The sequence below is a fragment of the Squalius cephalus genome (genome assembly GCF_949319135.1).
Source record: "Squalius cephalus genome assembly, chromosome: 25".
Classification (NCBI taxonomy): Eukaryota; Metazoa; Chordata; class Actinopteri; order Cypriniformes; family Leuciscidae; genus Squalius; species Squalius cephalus.
In genome coordinates, this window is record NC_137146.1 from 14,249,804 (window position 1) to 14,273,470 (window position 23,667).

The following is a 23,667-nucleotide window of genomic DNA, read 5'->3' on the forward strand; positions in this document are numbered from 1 at the left end:
ATCTATTTCAGAGAAAATAGAACGTGTTTTTAGCGCCACACACTGGAAATTTCACTTTGAAAGTGTCGCGAAATCTATGTGATTGTGTGAATATCATTTAACATTGTGGCCACAAGCAGGGTTCCCAACCAAAGCTGGACTAACTAAATATGTGAATTGAAGCAACAACTCATGTAACATTTCACTGATCGAACACAGTGACTTATATGAAGCAATTTTAATTTATGCACATAAAACAAGCAAACGGGTCAAACAAAGTTTTACAAGTAGAAAAGAATTAGTAGAAATTGAAAAAGTGTATTCCCAAGCACATCTCCATGATGGATGGATGGTTAAGTTATAAGTAAATTCATTGAAATATTTTAAAAATGAAAGAAAATAGAGCTGAAAAAGCAGTTTTTGTGCTGAAAGCTTTTTTTTTTTTTTTTAACAGATAATACTAATTTCCTCATGAAATCTTGAACCACTAAACATCTAAACAAATAGAAACATGTTGATAATATTCAAATGTTCAATGTTTTACATAAAAAGGTCCTGTAATGTTTCACATTCTCTCTTTTTTTCCAGACCTTACACCACAAAGACAAATGTTAATAATATGACAATTCATGTCTTGTTTTGGTGACTGAACAGGGTTACTTTAAAATACTTTTTTTCAGAATAGACTCATTTTTAAAAGCTACACTGACATATGTGTCATGAAAAGTGTATTGTACAACAAACACACAGAGATTCCCACCACTGCTAAGCGCTCGACTAACAAGTGCCCCTATAATGAGAGATACATGAACACATTTTTCAGACACCTTGGTATCTACATATGGATGGTGTGTTGCAAAACCCCATTTTAGGGCAGGCAGATGCACTGGAGACCACCGTAGGTCCTCAGTGAGGCACAGGGGCTTCAGATTCGGCACAGGAGACAAAGCAGTCCGAGAAGGCTCCACCCATTTAGGACACAGGCCCCGCCCACAAACACTGGAATGCGACCAACCATGCAAAAAGCAACAAAGAAAAACACATTAAATGAGAATCATGCAATCGTCCATGTGCCATCTCTGCAGAGAGAGTTTATCGGCGTCACGGTTGAATCAAATCGCCTGCTTTATTTGTTCATCATTGTTCAATTTCATTTAGTGATGTCCACACAATCGGAGAGCATGATGTCCTTGTTAATTCTGAAAATGGTTCTGTACAGCTTTATTGACATTTGATGATGGTTCCATTTAAAATGTCTTTATTTATCCAGGCAACCCATGAAGAAAATTCACTAGGTGCTGAAGTTGATGTGGGGAAGATGACTGGAATCACAGATCCATTTTTAAAAGTCGTCATATGTGTTGACGTCGGTGAAGTATGCGTTGGTATATGTTTTTCCTGCTAGCTGAGGGTTGAAATACTTATTTCTTTCCTCCAGGATCAAGTTATTCTTATTGAAAGCCTGTGGACGAAAGGAAAAGGTGTGTCAGTAACAGAGATAACAGAAATGGAAAATACTTGTTTTTGTGTTTTTTTTTGCATGGATGAAAAGTTAGACTGTATTGGGTTGTGGATCTAGGCAAAGAAGAAATCAAATCACAAATCACTTGAAAAATTCAACAGAAATTTTCAACAGAAATCTTGCTTTGAGACGGAATGATGGTCAAACCATGAAAAGGGTTTAACAAAAGACTGATCCACTTGGCTGACTATATATTACTAACTGAAAATATCGGCCAAGGAAGTTAGTATCATTCACAGAAAAAAAAAAAAGAGCAGTAAAAACGTCACAGCATCAAGACAACATGGAAATGGCTAAGTGAACAAACATTTTTTTACAAAACCAGAAATTTTTTTGTAAAAGTTTTGCTGTTTTTTTGGAGTTTTGCTGTTTCTGCCACCCATATGCTCAACATGGTTTCAATGTAGCTCTGTATCAGCAATTTAAAGAAGACACTTTTTAATAGTTTTTATTAGATAAGCATTTAAAATGACTGAAATTTATTTATTATAAACTGCTTATTTAAATAAATAAATAAATAAGAGGTTTATTCAGTTTTTAAAAGACAACAGTTTTAATGTATGAAATAGAAAAGTGACTTAAGGTGACAAGGTTTTATATTAAAAGGTTAAATATCAAATAAAATATGTACAAATAAATTAAAAAAAACTTGTTTTGATAAATGAAATAAAGAAAAACAACTTTCTTTAAATATTACAAGATTAAATGTAAAACAAATATATATATATATATATATATATAATTAATGAGAGGTTTCTTTTCAAATGGTTATTAAAATAACAAAATACAAAAAAAATATTTAAAGATAATGATGAAAAGATATTTATTCAGTCTTTTGTTAAACCACAAAGTCTCCTACATAGCCTAATTAGAGAACAATTAAAAACAAATGTTACAAAGCTGTAAGCTAAAACCGAGCTCAGCGGGGTGGCAATAACAAGCAAGCAAAATAATAATTTAGAAGAAAAGACTAATCCGATTTACAAGGTAGAGAATAAAAGAGATGGGGAAAAAAAACCGCATGCAACAAAATGGTAGTAGACAGCCATAATCACGACACCAAAATTACACTGCCTTCTCACAAGCCTGAGTATCTGCTCTGTGGGATGATGGGAAATGCTGGTGACATATGTAGACAGAACGAATGGGCGAGCACACCTGCCACGTACACGAGGGTCAGGGGAAGGAGAAGGGATTCGCGAGAGGTCTGAGGGTCAGAGGAGAGGATGGTAATGCCGGTCAAGAGTTAGTAGAAAATCTCCAGGCCTCGCGCTACACCAGTGTTAGAAGACAAAGGCTGGCAAATGTGGTGCTCGTCCAAAGGCAAGAGAACGGAAACGTCAGGCTGAAAAGAGGAATGGAGCACAATCATCCTCAGGGCAGCAGGAGGCGGAAAGAAGGCCTGCACTGTCGTTTATGGTCTTTTTGTGAAGCTATCATTAAAGTCAACATGAAACGGCCCTCGCAACCCATTTTACTTCCTTAATGTGACAAATTTTAATGTGAAACAGTGATTAACATGACAAAATGTTGGGCAGGAGTTGGTTTTATCCATAATGCTGTTTCATACCAGAATGGTCAATTGTGGCTATTTAGCTCCAAAAACACAAAAACTTTTAAACTCGCTCTTAACTCTTTCCCCGCCAGCGTTTTGGAAAAATGTTGCCAGCCACCGCCTGCATTTTTGATCATTTTCACCAAATTCTGGCTCCCAGAATATTTTGTTGTATGAATATCTGAACATGCAATATGTCAAACGAAAGAACTGCTTTTGAACAAAAAATGTATTCTAGCTCCTTTTTATCAACACTTGAATATGGATAAGTTTAATAAAAAAATAAGCAACATTTTGAGCAAAAAGACTACATCCAGATCGGATTCAGAACGATCAAAACATAAATCGAGTCCATCAACACCCCAAAAGCTTCACAGTTCTATATCTTGTCCTGGGTCGACATTTCATTCGGTAACATAGGCAGTTTTAAATGCTGTTTAATGTTGATGAACGCATTATTTTACATATTTATCTGCTTACATATGATATCGTTTGTTTCTACTGCTTTTTCGCCTGTATTTTGATCAGGAGATTCAGTACTCTTTGCATAATAGCGCCCCCTAACGAATAACAGTGAAAATACGGAAAGCCGGCGTTTTCTCACAAATAACGAAAATTTCTGTCAATGGCGGGGAAAGAGTTAAAAGCATCATGACGTTGGTAATGTATTGCTATTTGCTATTACTAAAGTAACATTTTATTACATAAAAGAATAGTTCATCCAAAAAAGAAAATGTTGTCATCATTTACTCTCATCATTACATCCAATGAAAGCTTTTCCTTGACCATCCATCAAACCAGCTTTTTGGCTATTAGTTAACATTATTTTCCTTTTTAACATGGTCTAGGTGACGTTAGCCATTTCAGAAGTATTTTCAAATCATCTTGATAAATATTACACTTATTACGTTTTTTCTTTGGAATAACATATTGATGAATCATGCACAGTAACATGTATTAAAGTAAATAAGGGAAATTTTAATGTCATGTAGCCTTTAAAGATCCTGTATGGGAAAATATATTCCATACTTACAGTAACAAACTGACAGCATTCAGAAGAAGAGAAAAACAATACGACAAGTAAGTTGTGCATGGCAATAATATTGTGTAGCCTTGAAGTTTCATTCATTCTTTTCATCAGTAGAGATGAAGCTGAGCTGGTGACTTTCTACAGTCTCAGGACAGTAAAAAAAAAAAAAAAAAGACAAGTAATTTGCTATATTACCCCTCTGGGCTCGGGATATTGTGTAAATGGTGCTATTCTATTGCAATACATTCAGCTTATGAAATATGCAACTTCACAAAAGTGTCTGAACAAGCAATAACTGAAGAGCACTTTCTATAATTAGTCATGAGTCTTGTATTCAAGTCTAATGAAGCATTAACTGTCCTTCTGACTAAATGTGAAAAATGATGGTGAGCTTTATTTTTGCTGTGCTTATGAAAAAAATATCCATGTGTCTAAATCTCAGTGTGTTGCATAATGCATTATGTAATAACCCTAAATTTAAGAAAAGAGTACCCAAAGAAAAAACAATTTTTCAGGGTTAAAGTAGCCTACTAACAACAATAACATTCTCAGAGAAGTACTGACATGAGCTGCATATTGGTTTCTGATTTCATTTGAGACAATCTCACACAAACACTGAGTACACAAACTGAATCAAAACTTTTCAAATTACTTATGAGAAAGCAGTGTATGAATGTATGAATTGATTTAGACGCAAGACAGAGTCGCACACACTCACACATACAGACCACATACTGGATCCACATTTCCGGATAGTATGAGTGAATAACACCCACCTTAATGGCTTCAACTGAGTCGTACTTGTCCAGTTTGTTGATGTGGTTGGTGATGCTGGTGTTGAGGGGGGCGGCAGAGATGGGATGGATGACCGTGGCATCATGGGACTGCTGCTGGTATCTCTGACAGTAAGTGTACACCAGTAGGGTCACCAGACAGCCGAGTATAGAGCTGCTCAGGCCCACGGCGATCATGTGGAACACGTTGAAGTCTGGCAAGAGAGGCAAAACAGCTAATGGCTAAATGATCTGACGCAAGCAAGATGGCTGTGGATTCAAGCATTGATCCTAAAGCCAGTTGATATCAATCATCCATTACCTGAGCCAATTAAACATTATAGAAAATTACAGTCAGTATCGCTGTTGCCCTGTGAATCTGCATGAACAGCCAATAATTGCAATAAATGGGAAAAATGTACTATTACAAACCATTCCAGAAACGCATTTGTTTAATGCTTCCCAAAAAAGCATTGAGGCACATTGTCTCTGCAATCAGTGTGTTGAACATCATTTTTGCTGCACACTGGATGAATTGCAAGTAGAATTATGTTCTCTGGAATACTGGAATCTGATTGGTCAACTGTGACAGTGAGCAGTCAGATGTTTTTGTATAATAAACATTGAACCTTATGTTTCACTGCTGTCCATGGAAACATCGCTGCTTCCTCCTTCATCTCTGCGATCTCTCTCTCTCTGTTATAAAACTGACCTTGGAGGAGTTCATTTTAATATACACTACTGTTCACTATGTTTTTAGAAAGAAGTCTCACCAAGGCTGCTTTTATTTGACAGTAAAAACAAGTAATATTGTGAAATATTATTACAATCACAAAAACTGTATTTTAATACATTTTAAAATGTAATTCATCACAATATAAATACAATCAAAGTCTTCAGTGTCACATGATCCTTCAGAAATCATTCTAATATGCTGATTTGGAGCTCAAGAAACATTTCTTATCATTATCAATGTTGAAAACGGTTTAATTTTCTTTTGTGATTTATTTATATATTTGTGATACCCAAAGTTCAAAAGAACAGCATTTATTTGAAATAGAAATCTTTTGTAACATTATAAATGTCATAACCTGCTGAATAAAAGTATTCATATCTTTCAAAAAAGAAAAAGAAAATCCACAAAAAATGGCTTTTTATTAGCGGAAGCTTTCAGCTGATCTAAGCTAAGCTTTACTAACTTAAATCAATATTTCATGTCCAGATATTTATTTATTTGGCAAGTAGCCGTGTATTAAATGGGATAATGTACAGTCAAACCCCAGCAGAGTGATAACAAGGCTGCTTATACACTACTTATGAGTCTGCATACACTGCTTACCTCCACACCATCTTTCCTCCTGACTTGAACGTGCAACAGACGTTTCTGAGAAAAAAAAAAATCAAGGGAGATGGGAAATGAATCCGTCAGGCTGATAAATGAGATCTTTAGAAGTTGAACATTATAGCAAGCAAATTTCAAACTCAACCCATTATCGCGAAATTCAAAGAGCTGAATAAGGAAAGTGGCACCTGCGACACATTTTTATGATCAGTAATGGAAGTAATGAGGTATAAAACTTTTCTAATGAGCTGTAATGGAATGTTACTCTGTGAAAGATACAAGGACTCTGCAGGGCAGACAATATTTACACAAGATTTACAGAATAGTCTTAAAAATTCACTCCCTGTGCTGCGATGTTAGCGAAAGCGAGGTAATAACTCCCCTGACGATCATATGTTTAGCTTTTTCCATCTCTACAAAATGGCTGATCACATAATAACTCATCATTTTCAAGACCCTTATCATCCGAGCAGGAAGTACAGTTATTAAGATAAGATGTTCCTTCTTTCAATTAGCTACCTCATGTTTGAGTTTGTAAAACTTGTGGTTGGACTTCTCTCTCACAGCAGAACTATCTCAGGTATCGAGTGTGTGAATGCAAATGCTACATGAAACATATCACTGTAATGCATTTGTTCGATCGTGCCACTTAGACAAGGCGGGGGATGAGAGGCTAATTATCCCTGCACTGCAGAAATCAATGGTTTGGTGTGTCTCGCATTACTTCTTGTCAATAAGGGAAGATCCTTGTTTGTCCAGGGGTCGATATGGCAAGTGTTTGGGTGTGTATATGTGTGTGTGCCCACCTGGGATGAAGTTGGAGATGGGCAGACAGGCACGTGTTTCACTGCTGTTGCCAGAGCACTGGTTGCCGGTGGGAAACAGGACGTCACAGTGTCGAAGGCGAACTTGAGACCCCGATGAGTCACAGGGGGACCATTCGGACCAATCAGACCAGCTCTCTGTAAATGATGACAAAAAGTCCAAATCAGATGCAAAGTTATGTAGAGGGGACGGAATGTGAAGTGCCCATCTTATTTAGTATCGTTAATACAATTGTGTTAAGATTGACATTTATTGACTTCCGTTTCATATCATTTATTTATTTTTGCGTCATCTGAAGAGAGTTACCTCTGATAACAGATCACTCTAAATTGTAATGTGGACAATTTTTTGTAAAGCTGCTTTGAAATGATGTGTATTGCGAACAGCGCTATACAAATAAATGTGAATTGAATTGAATTTATTTTTACTATTTAAAATAAAAAGGGTTTTATAGGAAAAAGACAATTGGGCAAAGTGATTCTAATTAAAAAGTATTAAAAAATAAAATGTGAAAATAAAGTAAATCAAGAAAGTCGAGACATATATTGGCTTCATTTTTAATTAGAAGGTGACAAAACCCTGCTAAATAACATCTTAAAGGTTCATGAAACACTGAACTACATTTTCTGAGATTTTAAGAGAGGTGCTGTGCAGTTATTTGTGCTTTAAATTACAACTGCAACAGGATAGGTGTGTAGTTGTGTAATATAAGGTGAGCTAACAAAACCATGCATAACATATTTGTTCATTTTGATGCATGCAATGGTGAATAGCATTGTGCATTTGTGGGAAACTTTTGCATTACATTTTCAAATGTAATTTATCACAATATAAATATAATCAAAGTCTTCAGTGTCACATGGTCCTTCAGAAATTATTCCAATATGCTGATTTGGAGCTCCAGAAACATTTATTATTATAATTTATTTATATATTTTTAATACCTAAAGTTTTGACTACAAAATGTTGCTGAGCAATGGTAAATGTGACCTTAAAACCAAGAAACCAGGGGCCAGATTAACAGTCTGCAGCAGCACAAACCTTTATTTAAAAAACTACCGTCAAGATATACTACAGTGAAAAGGCATGGACACAGTTTTTTTTTTTGTGGCTGACCTTTTTGCACATGCATTTGTAGGTGTTTCCCTGTCAGATTGCTAAATTTATGAGCAGGGAGTATTTAAATGAATCATGTAAGGTGATTTACAAAGGATTGCAGTAGTCAAATCAGTGGTATTTGTGCCATTATTTACCGCCCCCAAAAAGCATGTCTGATTTTGCGCCTGACATGACAATGAATTTATGCATTTTCAGTAGATCACCCACAAAACTTTCCACTCACATAAAGCGCTTCTATTATGCCGGCTTAAGGCTACACACATTTTTTGTCTGTTACGACAGTCACTGTGTCAGATTATGCGATTTTGACTCCTAAATTCTTGACGTGTCGTGGACTAGAAACATGTCAGATTACACGTTGCTTCCCGACCAATCATCGCTAGCCGTCTAGACGTGTGATGTCATCAAGAAGGCGGAACAAGTGACTGACTTCACAAGAGTGTACAGTAATTTATGTTTTTTTACTCTGTTGTGGTAGTCCCTCAAGGAAACATCATATAGGTAGGACGTATTGTTGCCATAGCTCCACAAACCTTTCCTCCATTGTATAATTCCACCTAGCAGCACCAATACAATCATCTATCTTTCATTTCGCCATGTTTGATATACGGAAGAGCTTCTTGGTTCTATTGGTGGAAAATTAAACATGCTAGTCTTTCTGTCGTGAAGCGTCGCAGATGTGGCGTCGGTTGTTGTCCACTATGACACATTATTTGAGATGCGTCCCGACGGCCATTGTCGTTTACGAATCACCACAACACCCTTCGTCAAACGGATCGTGGCAAAATCAGGCTGATATCAGACAGTCTGAATCCGGCAATAGATTGCGGCAGCACGCAAATTTGCCCTGTTAAGTAAATTTGGCCCCAGACAAAAAAATTTCTAGCAGGAAAGGCTTAAAATTGAGTCATCGTACAAGAGAACTGATTATCTATTTGGCCCAAACCCATACATTGGAGCATAAAAAGGTTGAAATTCAGCTTAGGAGAACTTACACACAGGGTCTTCTGATTAGCATTCCCCTCATTTATCCCGTCCCCCGTCTCCCGACTTGCACTGTACAGCTACACGCGAGCGTGTAATGAATGGGGTGACAGATAGACCTGAATGCAGCTAATAAAAGGTCACTCCGTAACCTCACTACACTTCTGGCTAATGGATGGACTGACATTTGAATACAAGCTCTCTTCTCCCATTCACCTTTCCGTGGATCAATGTGCAGGTTTGACTCCATCATCAATCGCCTTATCTTACCCTCCTCTATTGCACTCCCTGCTGTGAGCTTATGCATATAATCTTCGTATCGCAAGCTCGGCTTTACCATTTGCTTTTCTATGATGTGTGACATTTTGATTTCCTCTTCTTTCATTCCCCCACGGGCCGCTTTAGACACGAGACATGACGAAAGGAAAGCAGGTACAAGACAAAGGCTTCCTATCTGAAAAAAGCCATGTAATTTCCTGTTGGAGTCAAGGTGTGACTGTGTCTGTGTGTGAGTTCACGTAGGTTGAGTTCATGCACGTGATAAAGTGTGTGTGTGTGTACCAGGGCAGGGTTGGATGTTACAGAGAGCCTCTTCAGTATGCAAACCCAGGCAGATGTCACCTCCGTAGGCAGGTGGAGGGTTGTTACAGGTGCGTGTGCGCATATAGTGTCCTCCTCCGCATGTCACTGAGCATTTAGACCAAGGTGACCAGCACGACCAGCTCCCATCCACTGAAAGATAAGGAAAAGAGGACACTCAAATTACTACAGCACTCGTGTCATGAATAATTTCGGGACTAGCGTCTGACATTTCTTTCAGTAAATAGTGAAAATATCTGCAAAAACAAGCCATTCAGAAAGCATCATATTTGTAATATCAGCACCCATTCAATGCTCAGCAATTTAGTGGGTTTGTTACTTATTCCACATTCGAAGAGGTTAACCAATCATAGCATAGCTCATTTACATATAAAACAATGTTAATAGAACACTGGCCTGTTAAAAAGGTGAGAAAATTGTAGAAATTAATCAGGCAGAAGACCTTCAGATCTTAAACCAGCTAAGACAAGACCGTCATCTTAGGCTGGTTTTAGCTGTGTTTTTTTTCAGCAGGGTTATGGCTGTTTTTGATCATGAAACAATGATTACATGTGTCTTTGAACCATTTCATTTAAATAGATCCAGGACATTTATGCATCTAGTACCACGATATGAATGAATGACATCATCTTCTCTGGTACAATCACTACAATGGTGTCAAAACAAGCTAAATCCAGATGCTGAGAGTGCTGAGAAACGATGAAAAGAGAGGCTGTTCGCACAATCTGCTCCGGAGCCCTGCCTCTCCCTGGCGCTCTCACACTGACCCCTGCTCTAATTAATGAGGCTAAACGAACCATCAATTCACTCCCTCCCCTCTTCAGCGAGTGCCAAGCTCAGGGTCATCAACCTCGACAACTGGGGGAACAGAGAACAACTCACAAAACACTACCACTGCCTTGGTGCTAATTAAGGGAAAACAAGCATATACTGAGTCTCATTTTACATTAGCGTTAGCCCTGACAGGTTTGTAGAAGAGGGGCGAGAGCTTATGTCACTGACACGAGTAGATTTCGGCTATGTTTAGTATGGAACATTAGCTTACTGAGTACTGTATACTTCACAGTATAATGCCTATGCTATAAAAAAAACTGAATGCTAAATGGTATTAAGTATAAGCAACAAATCCAATTTTGTATTAAAATGTCTTAAAGGGTTAGTTCACCCTACAGATGAAAATTCTGTCATCATTTATTCACCCTCATGTCGTTCTAAAGCCATAAGACTTTGGTTAATCTATGAAACAAAAATTAATTAAACCTGAGAGGTTTTCTGTCCCTCCATTGAAAGTCCAGGTAATCAAACTTAGAAGATCCAAAAAGGTCATTAAGGTATGTTAAAATGAATCTATATGAATCGATTGGTTTAATCAAAGTCTTGTGAAGAAGAGACACGATCACTTTTGTAACGGTGGCTGTTTCAGAGGAACGAGAGTGGGATCCAGATGCAGCAAACATTTATTCAGACAAACATAATAAAAGTAAATCCAGGCAAAACTGATAAATGCAGACACGGGCAAGGAAGGCAAACAAAACTGACAACAAGCGCACACATAACATCCATAGAAGGACAACACCAGACAAAGAACATGAGAAATACTTGGGTATATAGATGCACTCAAGGGGAGATTGGCAAACAAGACACACCTGGGAACAACCAGGAACTTATCAACAAGAAAAACTACAAAGGACTAAAAAACATGGCACAGAACAGGAGGGAAGTCCACACAAGACAGGAATCATGACAGCTTTATATGATGAACATATTTAATTTAGGCTCGTGTGTGTGTCACATTGCTGTTTACAGCAAACCACATTGGTTCTAGTGAATCATGCATGCATGTTTGAGCTTCTGTGTTTACAATGTGTGATGTGCTCTATGTACGAAAAACTCTTTTTTTGTTTTGTTTCATCTGACCATAGAACATTTGAAAAATAACTGACACTACTGGAACTTCAAACAGGACGAGATCTATGGTCAGATGAAACAATTTTTTTTTTGCTTTTTTGGCAGAAAACACTTAAGATGGGTTAGGTGCACACAGAGATAAAAAGTACCCCATGTGTAAAATGAAATACTCTGCTGTATCTTTAATGCTGTGGGGCTAATGTTCTGCCAGAGGTCCTGGACATCTTGTTCAGATACATGGCATCATGGATTCGATCAAATACCAACAGATAAAAAAATCAAAACCTGACAACCTCTGCTAGAAATCTTATTACGGGCCATGTTTGGATCTTCCAACAGGACAGTGATCCAACCAAACATCAAAATCAAAACAAAAATGGGTCACTGAGCACAAAACCAAGCATCTGCAATGGCCATCCCAGTCCCTGACCTGAACCCTATAGAAAATGAGTGGGCTGAACTGAAGAGAAGAAGCGCCAACATGAATCTGAGAATCTGAAGGATCTGGAGAGATTCTGTATGGAGGAATGTTTCTCTGATCTCTTGTCAGGTGTTCTCCAAACTCATCAGGCATTATAGGAGAAGACTCAGACTGTTATCTTGGAAAAAGGAGGTTGCAAAAAGTATTTAATAAAAGGGGGCAAATAATTGTTCACAACGTGTTTTGGAGAAAAACATTTATTTCATAATGTGATTTTCCCCCCAATTTCAATTCTTTTACTTCAATGAAAGGTTAGATTTTTGCATTTTTTAAAAATAAAACATCAAAAGGATTTACAATGCAGATTTATTTTTTACAGCCATCGTTGATCATATTTACCCAGGGGGCAAATAATTCTGACCTGCGCTGTATGTGTATACTATCAATCATTGTTTCCTGTCTCTTCATAAGACTTGGATTAAACTGCTCAGTTGGTTTTTACAAAGCCTTTAAGATCCTTTTGGATCTTGAAAGGTTTGGTTAACTGGATTTTCAATGAATGAACAGAAAACACTCGGGTTTCATCAAAAATATCTTAATTTGTGTTTCGAAGAGTCTTATGGGTTTGGAACGACACGAGGGTGAGTAAATAATGATAAAATTCTCATTTTTGGGTGAACTGTTTTTGGGCAGTCCAATCCAAATGGTCAAGGGGGTTTGATTAGCATGCATCTTTCTCCACTGAAAGTCATTAAAAATGTATAATATAAAGTAAAAAATAGATTTTTGTATTGGTGATAACCATGATATCTAAAAATTTAAATATTTATCTCATGTTAATACTACACGTATGATAATATTGTAAATATTTCATAAATGGGAAAAAGAAGACAACTATGCCGGGTGTAACTTGTATGTCAGAGGAGACGACAGGTGAAAGCAAAACACTTTACCCACATATTGAAAAAAATAGTGTATTTTTGGATTTGGTAAAAAAGTCTGCAGGAAGTGCCAATCAACAGTAAGTTTTTTTTGGTATGCTTTTGTACAGTTATGGTTACAAACTCTCTCTCCACCACCCTGTTGGAGAGACTTAGAGTGTGATTCATTGGTCAAAAAAGAGAAAACACAAAATAAAGTTAAAGATGAATTTAACTGATATCTTTATTTTTTTTCTTTCAGAATTTATATAGATATTGCTATAATATCGTTAATGTGAATTAAAGGAGAACTCCGGTCAATTTTAACATTGAGCTAATTTTTTTTGTAAATTTGGAGTGCTGTCAATACAGAGAACAACAACAAAAATCAGTGTTGCCTACACCGTGTTATCCTCTTTTTAAAATTTGCACTCTGTTGACTTCAATGGGGCAAGTTTTAAAGCTGCTTTTAGCCTCTTAACATCCTTGATGTGGCATTACAAGTGCCCAGCCATGTGAGTGATTCCTTCAGAGTGAACACGGTGAATCTGACTGCAGTAGATGTGAAAGATATGAATAAAAATGATGTTAATTCAGCCAGCGCAAATACCTGTATTTACATCCTGTTTTCGGTCGAAGTCCACAGTAGTCGATTGTCGAGTTCACGCGCATAGGTTATCACGCGAGTGAACTCGACAATCGACTACTTCGGACTTCGCCCGAAAACAGGAAGAAAATACAGGTATTTGCGCTGGCTGAATTAACATCACTTTTATTCATATCTTTCACATCTACTGCAGTCAGATTCACCCGTGTTCACTCTGAAGGAATCACTCACATGGCTGGGCAATTGTAATGACACATCAAGGATGTTAAGAGGCTAAAAGCAGATTTAAAACTTGCCCCATTGAAGTCAACAGGGTGCAAATTTTAAAAAGAGGATAACACGGTGTAGGCAACACCGATTTTTGTCGTTGTTCTCTGTACTGACAGCACTCCAAATTTACAAAAAAATGAGCTCAAGGTTAAAATTGACCGGAGTTCTCCTTTAAAAAGTCAAATGTACTTTTTCTTGTCTGTTGCCTATGACGTCACACCTTATGATTCACTGTATTACACATATTTGGTGAAAAAACGTACAAAGGTACAAGTAAACAAAATATTGCATTTTACCATCTGTTATAATTTCTCCATTGCGAAAAATGACAAATAAGCTCATGTCGGCCGCAGTGTGACTGATCATCTCATTTCACCTTTGTGGCCTGCGACAAGAAAAGATTCATTCGTTTCAGAGCCGCAACAACAGCAACCACGAGACCTCTGTCTGCCTCTCTCAAAACAAAATAATGCATTTCAAAGGTCTGACTCTGAACAAGCCAAAATTTAGCTAGGCAGAAGGAACCAATAAAAGACACAGTGAGAATATTGGTCACAGACAAGCTCCGGTTCAAAGACGCTTATGGAGGTGTAGAGCAATATGATGTGTTCTTTTCCAAGCTTTCTGCTGGGATACGCTAGATGAAAGTCATCTGTACTAATCTGCCGTCATCTGTACAAAGCAGCTATTGAATCTAAGTTCTACTAAGACATTGTTTCACTGGAAATAGACAAGGACTGAATTAACTTAGAGAAGTGCAGAGCACAGTTACTAATCGAGAGTGCGCTCAGAGAGTTTGCTGTACATTTTTTTATCTGCCAATTTTGTGAAATTTGTGCAGCAATTCCTGATATGTTGCCAATTACTCCTGTAGAGAAAAACATCAATAAGGCTAATAAGGTCTTAAAACCTCTGGAGGTCTTTGTTAATGAAGCTGTCCTGCTGGTCTTGCTATTGTCACTTTACAGGAAATATGTGATTTCCTGTTAGAAAACAGCTGCCGTAAAATTAAGACTGAGAAGCAATTAGTTTTCCACCATATCATGAAGAGAGACTGCAAGACTCTATATAAACTACTATGCCCTGCTTTGATGGTAGGGGTGACATTCATCTCCAAAAACAGGCTATTGATTAATTAGGATCGCAAAACAAATTCTGCATTTCCCGACTGTGTCTTGCTCACCGTTAGGTATCATAAAATACCCAAGAAGCACATTTCCATTTAGACAGCATATTTCCAACACACATAACGATGAGTACTCATTTAATTAGATTGCTTTTCCCCTCCTTCAACTTTAGAGAGGGTGTACACCATTGTCACAAGCCTTTTAATGACTGAATCCTGCCTTCCCGTCGCTGCCGGTGTAATTAGCCTGAAATGTGATTACACACAACGATGCCACAGAGATTTCTCTCCATTTCCGCCGGCAAATTGGGGTCCTCGCACCTTAAAACAGGGAGATCGTCCTTCATGCTTACAAATACTGTACGAGAAAGTGGGCTATATCTTTTCTTTATTGTTTGTAGATGTCTGAAATTCTTCTTTATTCCCTGCACACCAGAAACAGACTGAATGTCTCTACATTCTTAAAAATAAATGCATGTTCTTTCTTAAAAGAACCCTTTTTTATGTGTGTGTGTGAAGAACATTTAAATCTAAAGAACATTTTTCTATTATGAACAATGTTTTTGCAATGGAATGATTGTATGGATGATAAAGATTCTACATGGAACCCCAGATGCCAATAAAGAACCTTTATTTTTTAAAGTGCATGAAATATATTACCATTTAAAGAAAGAATGGATAGGTATTTATTATATTTGTGTTGTTTGATGGTTTTCAAAGTAAACTTAGAGTATGAATGTGTCTTCCTTTTGCTGGTGCTCAGCCAGATGATGTTAACCTCTTTCAGAAGATTTTCTACTAAGCCAAACTATGTTATAACTGACTACCCTATCATATAACCAGTACACAAACAAACAACACATTTCTGTTTTTAACATCTAAAGAAAATTAACTAATCACAAGCTGGTTTTGATGAAACGTTTTTTTTTACATTCACATACACACACGTTTTTTTCATACAACTGGAGAAAAGCTGACATAATTATTGCAAAACCATTAACATTTTTGGGGTCCATAAGATTTAAAGAAATTTTTCAGCAAGGATGCATTAAATTGAACAAAAGTGGCAGTATAGACTTTCATAATGTTACAAAAGATTTCTATTTCAAATAAATGCTGTTCAGAAAAAAATATCACAGGTTTCCACAAAAATATAAAGCAGCTCAACTGTTTTCAACATTGATAAGAAGAAATCCACTTATTAGAATGATTTCTGAAGGATCATGTGATATTGAAGACTGGAGTAATGGCTTTGCCATCACATGAGTAAATAATTTTTTAAAAATACATTCAAATAGAAAACTTGTATTTAAATTGTAAGAATATTTCACAAAATTACTCACTGTAAACCCTAACGCTCAAAATAATTAATTGATGTGAGTAGGACAAACTCAAATTAAACTAATTGGTTCAGTAAAATTTACTTTTATGAGTATTTAGCACTTTCTTTTTCTTTCAAGTTCACAGAATTGATATATTTTAAGTAAACTGAACTGTTTCATTGTTTTGAGTTTTATAAAATTATTTCTTTTAATTTAGACGAACCTAACTGAAACGGCTGGGATGTCTAATTTCATAGCATGTTTTGCCGGTGGCACTCGAAAGGGAGAGTAAATGCTAAAATTAAGTGTGATATAATGTTTTTGTTTGTGCAAGATTAATGTTAAGTGGGAGATTTAGTAGTGATTATTGTTTTATTATGCTAATTTAGAAGAATTTATGTTAATGTTGGTTTTAGGATTGTTACCATCATGGTGACAAGTGGTACACGCAGCTTGATTTGAGAGCAAATAAAACCTTTATATTGCTGCACTCATACAGCAAATGCTACTGTATAACATAATATTGTTACCATGTTAACAAATTAGTATGTTAGCAAAATAGTTTGTTAAAGCTAGCTAAGTTTATACTAACAAAAGTGTTCACATCAAGATTACATTAAAGTTTTAAGTTAAATGTATGAATTCGTGTACTAAAACATTTCAAGTTAAGAACAATTAAAATGTATAAGTAAAAAAAATAAATGCTAGTTCTGCTTACTTAAACTTTGAATTTCTTAACTTAAATTTTTTGAGTTTTGCCAACTTATTCGGGTTTACAGTGCTGTTTTACTGTATTTTTGGTGAGACTTCTTTCAAAAATACACACACACAAAAAACTCACAAACCCCAAACATTTGAAAAGTAGTGTACAGCAAAAATTATAGTTATCAATTCAAATATATGACATTTATAAATATAATTTTATTTCAGACAACTGACAGTGACAACTCCAATGCTTGGAGAAGCGGTGTATGATGTAAAGGTGACTGAAAAGGTGTATATACGAGGTGTATATATGACTAACCTGGACATGGTGTAGTATTGCACTCCTGAAACTCCTGGGCAGTCCCGAGGCAGGTGATTCCTCCATATTTGGGTTTGGGGTTGGAGCAGGTGCGTTTGCGGTTTCGGATACCTGCGCTGCAGTCCCGACTACATTGGCTCCAAGGGCCCCAGACGGACCAACCTCCATTTACTGTCAATCCAGTGATACGTCCAGAACGCAACAAATCTCCTAAAACGAGAATAAACACACAACAAACAGTTAGCATTAACTCATTAGACATGGGAATTCGACCCAGACAGGGTTTCCAATTTCAGAATTTTTAATCCATTATTTCAACAAATGTAAAACATTTGAATCCATACCACCTGAACTGTATTTCAAAAGATTATCTCGGAAAGCAAAATTAATTATCTCTTTCATAGTTATTGAAGCCATTCACAACTATGAGATTATCATGCATGTGCGTTAGAGAACATTTATCTTATCATACAGAGTGTTGTTGCTGCAGAGTATCTGTCTGCACTGTGACCTCTGTGTTTGTACCTCTGACCTTGAGGGAGACTGAACTGTGACAGTCCCTCTGAGCCACAGCCATTTATCCATTCTGAGCAGGCAGTAGCGCTACATGGGTCGACCTATAATCTCTCCAGCACCAGAGCGCACAGCTCTCTCAAAGGTAATAGACTACTTCATAATCTACTCACACCTCAAAGCGGGGCGCCCGGCTCTGATGGCTAATGGCAGGGGAACACAGGTGTCAGTGCATGCTAGACCCGCAGGTAAACAAACCTTCCTGCGTTCAATGACTTTAACCAATGATTTTGCCAAAGTATAAAGTCATATTGTGGAATTGGATTTTAAATTTGCTATGCTTGCTGGTTGTTAAGATGCAAAGCGTAGAAGACAAATTGCGATTAAATACTCTGAAATAGTCAGTGCTAAAGTATCCGCTCTGAACTTTCCCGACCCAGATTCTGTGATGTGTTAGACAATGAGATCAGTGGTACATCTGCTGAGTGAGATGGGTGGTATTATATCCCGCACAATCAAGAAAATGAATAGCTCTTGTGGATTAGGAGTGTGGCTTTTACACTATTCCCCAGAGCTGTCGTAAACTGTCTAGCAGTCACCAGCGCTTATTAAAAGTTAGGGGGTGGGCAATTAGAATCGAATCCCTGATGGGTCTGCATGGTGGGTGGTAAACGCCTATGCAAATACATATAATTACCGTGATATACAGCGTTCCAGCATCGCAAGAGGTAACTGAGAAACCAATGGACAACTGAACAGTGTGGGGTGCTCATAAATAGTGAAGGCCAAAAGTCTGAGACCACTGTTAATTTACAAAAAAATATATATCTTATGTAATACGTTCTTATCTTCAAAAACGACTAGATGGAGCAAAAAAAAAAAAAAAAAAAAAAAAAATCTGTGCAAGATGTGTAAAAGTTTGAGGTTGGTAGCCTAAGATTTTTTTAATGCTTTTAATGCTAATGAAAAAAGACTTCACCAAAACTGCATTTATTGATAAAATATTATAAAAAAAAAAAAAAAAAGTAATACTTTCTATTTTAATATATTTTAAAATGAAATTTATTCCTGTGATGGAAGTTTTAGAAGTATAATATAAACGTAATATGTTATATCATTTAATCCTTTTAAAATGACAAATTACATTAATTAGTATTTTTTAAACAATTCCATATTTAAGGAGAAATTTATATTAGTTTTTAGTTATTTAACTATAAATTATACTATTATTTTTTTTATTATTAATTCTCTTGATTTGTACTTACTAAAAAGTGTAATTTTTTAATTATAAATTAAATTATTTGTAATTTTAAAAATAATTTATTATATAATAGTAAATATAATAGTTTTTCAATGATACAAATACATTAATTTGTAATTATTAAATAAAGTTTGTTAAATATCAATTTGAGAGAAAGACTGAACTGAAAAATGAACATGAATTTCAGAATGCCTTTGGCTCATGTCTGTTTTGCTTTAACAACAAGAGATGCAAAAACTGGTCAACTTTGTGTAAAACCTGATGATCTCCAACATGATTTCAAAATCTTCCATGTTTTTAGTTCCCAAACTATCAGTTTACATTCAGTTTTAGATCTAATTTTAAACCCCAGATTATCAGATGTGACTTTTGGGCCTGACTGTAAAAGGTTGAGACCAGAATCACTGACAGTGAGATTTTCTATTTTGTATCCAAGGACATGTTTGTGTAATGCAGCGCGGAGAAATTTGCCAGCTGAGATCCTAAGGTCTGCAGAATCTCACACTGAGTGGGATTCTAACTGATGGCAGATCTGTGGGGAACCGACAGTAAATAGCCTTGGAGAAGTCAGGTGGTTCTCAGAGAAAAGGAGGAGGAAAGAAAGAAAAAAGACTGATAGACAGAGATGGAGAGAGAGAGCCGTCCTTGCAGCACGGTATTTAGATGAGAAAAGAGTGCTAAAGTCACATGCTAAAATGATGTGCTATTGTTTCAGAGACAAATGAAGGCATCACTCATAGCCAAATTACAAACCCAGGCCATCATCAGTTACGGCCTCTGGCTTATACTACAGAAAAAACTCAAGGTTTTAAGATAAGTAGCCTGACTGTTAGGCAGCATTTTCACTCCATCCACTGCCATTACTCCAGCAAACAAATAGACATAATGGTGCATGTATTGATTTTTATTGTACTGAAGGTTAAGCGTTAAACGCTTGCACTTTCTAAAAGAAAAATGGTGCTGTATTGTAAAGGTAAAGAATTCTTTTAGGCTTTTGCATTAGACATGTTCTTATGTATCAAAACGGCTAGATTGATCACAAAAGAGCAAAACCCAGGGGTCTCAAGATGGGCAGAGCATCTTAAGTTAGCTATAGGTGACACACCTGAATGAATGGCTCATTAAGTATGAAGGGGCATTGTCTCATCAGGTGTGAACTACTAAATATGCATGATCGTTTACGCCCCATCCGCATATTGCCTTTCCAAACTAAAAGTGTTTCACAAAACTTAAAACCAATGTATCGTTTTATGTGAATGATTAGGCAGGATGATTTTCACATCATTTTGAAGAAAAAACTCTAGTCAAAAGTCTTATTGACATATATTTAGTATGTGTTTTGTGGCCTTATTTCAGAAACTTTCATTTTTAGTTTTTTCAATAACCATGCATAAACATTATTCTCTCAAAAATGAAAACATGTACATACATGTGGCTCACATATCATGGTAGTCCTGTTTGTGCTAAATAGAGTGTAATTTTTTTTTGCCATTGATATGTTTATAAGCAACTGAAAAAAGCACAAATGTCAGGGCATGTCAGAACATCTCAAGGACCCCAAAAACACCCCAGACCTCAGAGGGTTAAAAACAGGACGGGATGCTCAAAAAACTGTGCAACAGATATCCTTAAAAGTTTGGGTTTTAATGTCCATTACGCTCACCAAAACTGCATTTAGTTGATCAAAAATAGTAAAAACATTAATATTGTAAAATATTACAGTTTATTTTCTATTTTAATTTATTTATTTATGGCAAAGCTGAATTTTCAGCATCATTACTTCAGTCTTGAGTGTCACATGATCCTTCAGAAATCATTCTAATATGCTGATTTGCTTCTCGAGAAACATTTTATATTAATATCAATGTTAAAAAACAGTTGTGATGCTCATTTTTTTTTTTTTTTGTGGAAATCATGATACTTTTTCTTCAGGAATCTTCGATAAATTGTAGGTTCAAAATAACATGATTTTTATGAAATAGAAACATTATAAATGTCTTTAATGAACTTCTGGTTAATCTAATGCATCCTTGCTGAATAAAAGTATTCATTTCTTCTTCTTCTTCTTAAAAAAAATCATTTGAATGGTCGTTTACCTGTCTCGATGTGTATGGCTAGCAGTGGCATTTTAAAAGTGGTGAATTTAAAGATATTTCAGAGATTTAACTATATGTAAACTGTCTGGCAGAAATTTGTCAGATGACTAGTTGACCGCCAAAGATCTGTACCTTTAATAATCTCAGAGGACAGAACGTTCAGACTTATAAATGCTGGAAAAATGAACTGATGACCATCAAGGTTTAAACAAATGCGGCCAACTTGTCAATGAAAGTGATGTTGTTATCTGAAAAATGTATTATATTTTTATTCAGGTTAATCTATTCATTCTAATGAAGTAAACTGACTGCAGATCACTAAGCAAAGCTCCTGAACCGGTGTGTAAATAACGACCAGCTGCCGCGGACACTGATAATTTCTTTAATTTGCTCCAAAAAAAGGCAGAGAAATCAAGGAACCTTATCTGCACAAAGCCGATTTAAATTGGCCTAATAAAGAACTGACATCAAATGTATTTCCAATCTGAAAATGTCAGCCAGGGCTGATACTACTGATCTTAATTCTTTAATAATGTTGATATTAAGCAGAGAAAGAGGCTTAGGACCTCAAAGGCATGACAAAATAGAAACGTACACATGATTTCTACTTAAAAAAGCCAAGGTGACTTCCAGAGACCTGCTAACTCAGTTCGGCTACAGCTGAATGTCCATGTACATTAACATTATAATGTAAATTAACATAATACACACTATTTGTTTCAAAAATTGCTAAAAGAATTAAAAAAAGAGTTAACATTTCACATTTTAGTGTCACAATTACAATTAATAAACGCAAAGATGTTGATATATATATATAAATTAAATGAAATATGTATACATTTCATCTTAAATAGGGCTGACGAGTGAAGGTGTTAATTTTATTAATTACTTATAGAAAAAATAATGCAACATAAAGCAATATCACCTGAGTATTTAGTTTTATATAGTTTATGTCTCGAGCATGAGTGCAATATTAGTGCGATATTGATTTTATACAGCAGATCAATAAATAAGACGTTAATATTGTGTTATATTTTAGACACAATATTGTCTGTTTTTGCCAAGTGAAAATATGACCTATAAATCCACTGCAGAACTGTTGTACGTCTCCGTCGCTTCAAACCTGTATGACTTTCTTTCTTTTGTGAAACATAAAAGAAGATATTTTGAAGAATGTTGGTAACCAAACAGTTGTTTACCATTGACTTCCATTGTAAGTAAAAAAAACAGATCATTTCTCAAATTATCTTCTTGTATGTTCCACAGAATTAAGAAAGTCATACAGGTGTGAAATGAGATAAGGGTGAGAAAATGATTACATAATTTTCATTTTTGGGCGAACTATCCCTTTAATACCCATTTAAAATCCATTAATCTCATGGCATTATTTAATTGTAATTGCAGTGTAAATGCATTCATGCCACCTCTGAGCTGCGATAAACAGCCAAATTGAATGTGCGATTAATTCAATTAATTACCAGCACATCATGTCATGAATTCGATTAAAAATTGTAATCGCTTGACAGCTCTAATCAACATGTTTATAAGCCCTTTTTTGATTTTTTTTTGTAAATTTTGAATACATTTTAGAACAAAAGTTATCGATAATTCACGATTCATGGATGATGAAATAATACACACACAAATTTGTGCATATGCGCGATTAGTAAACGAGTTTAGAACCCTTGATGTAACCACATACATTCATTCCACCACTTTCGATTTTTCCACATGAACTCTACGCAATGAGATGCTCTGCTTTATCACACTCTTCGCACAGGCATGGGGCTTAAAGATTCAAATCGATATGGGCCAGCCGAGACGTGAGGCTAAATCTTGGCCAAGTGGCAGCCCATTCGTTTCAGAAGTCATCTTCCCTTGTGGCTTCACTGACATCAACACACATCTTTAGTGTGGAGGTGATTATGGGACTAGGCCTCCTCTGTACGATATGCAGTAAGTTAACAACTGTCCAAAAGCCCTTAGAAGAAACATCTGTCATGGCAGGCCATGCAGGGTTATAGCTGGGTGCTTCAAGCTAAATAATGGTTGAAATGCAGAAATTAATCATGGATTTGCTGGGCACTTAATATTTATGTTTTATACTGATGCAGCACTTATGAATCATACGGTGCTAGAGCCCTAAACATTACCTATGCATTTGCGAATGTATGTATGTATGTGTGTGTGTGTGTGTGTGTGTGTAAAGAATTATCTCATGCTCATTTTTTGCATTTAAGTGCAACAAAAAGACTTCCACAAACTGGCAAATGAAATGTTGCCGTGTTGTTCTTTATGGCTCTGAATGTTCTTTCTTTTGTCATTTTAGCTCATTCGCTCGTAAAACAAAATGGAAATTAGTTAGATGGAAAATACCAAAAAATAGCTCTAGTCATTAGTTTTGTGTGCGGCATCTTTAGTAAATGTCTGTTGAAGATCAGAGCTTCACTGTAGAATATGAGTGTCTATA

At 36.1% G+C, this 23,667-nt stretch overlaps 1 protein-coding gene across 2 annotated transcripts in view; it reads right to left on the reverse strand.

Annotated features, from left to right (window-relative positions):
* Nucleotides 1-175: 175 nt before the first annotated feature.
* The window catches only part of sema5a (sema domain, seven thrombospondin repeats (type 1 and type 1-like), transmembrane domain (TM) and short cytoplasmic domain, (semaphorin) 5A), a 129,710-nt gene continuing 106,218 nt past the window's right edge, over nt 176-23,667 (reverse strand). The window contains exons 17-22 of one of the 2 annotated variants that reach the window (XM_079862596.1): nt 17,328-17,537; nt 9,691-9,861; nt 7,008-7,163; nt 6,199-6,243; nt 4,863-5,074; nt 176-1,441 (exon numbers count right to left, since the gene is read on the reverse strand). In XM_079862596.1, coding sequence (XP_079718722.1) covers nt 1,322-1,441; nt 4,863-5,074; nt 6,199-6,243; nt 7,008-7,163; nt 9,691-9,861; nt 17,328-17,537 — 914 coding nt within the window. In that variant the 3' untranslated portion in view covers nt 176-1,321. Of the gene's footprint in view, nt 1,442-2,674; nt 2,847-4,862; nt 5,075-6,198; nt 6,244-7,007; nt 7,164-9,690; nt 9,862-17,327; nt 17,538-23,667 lie in introns of those variants that run through there. The other variant, XM_079862597.1, reaches the window with a different exon arrangement.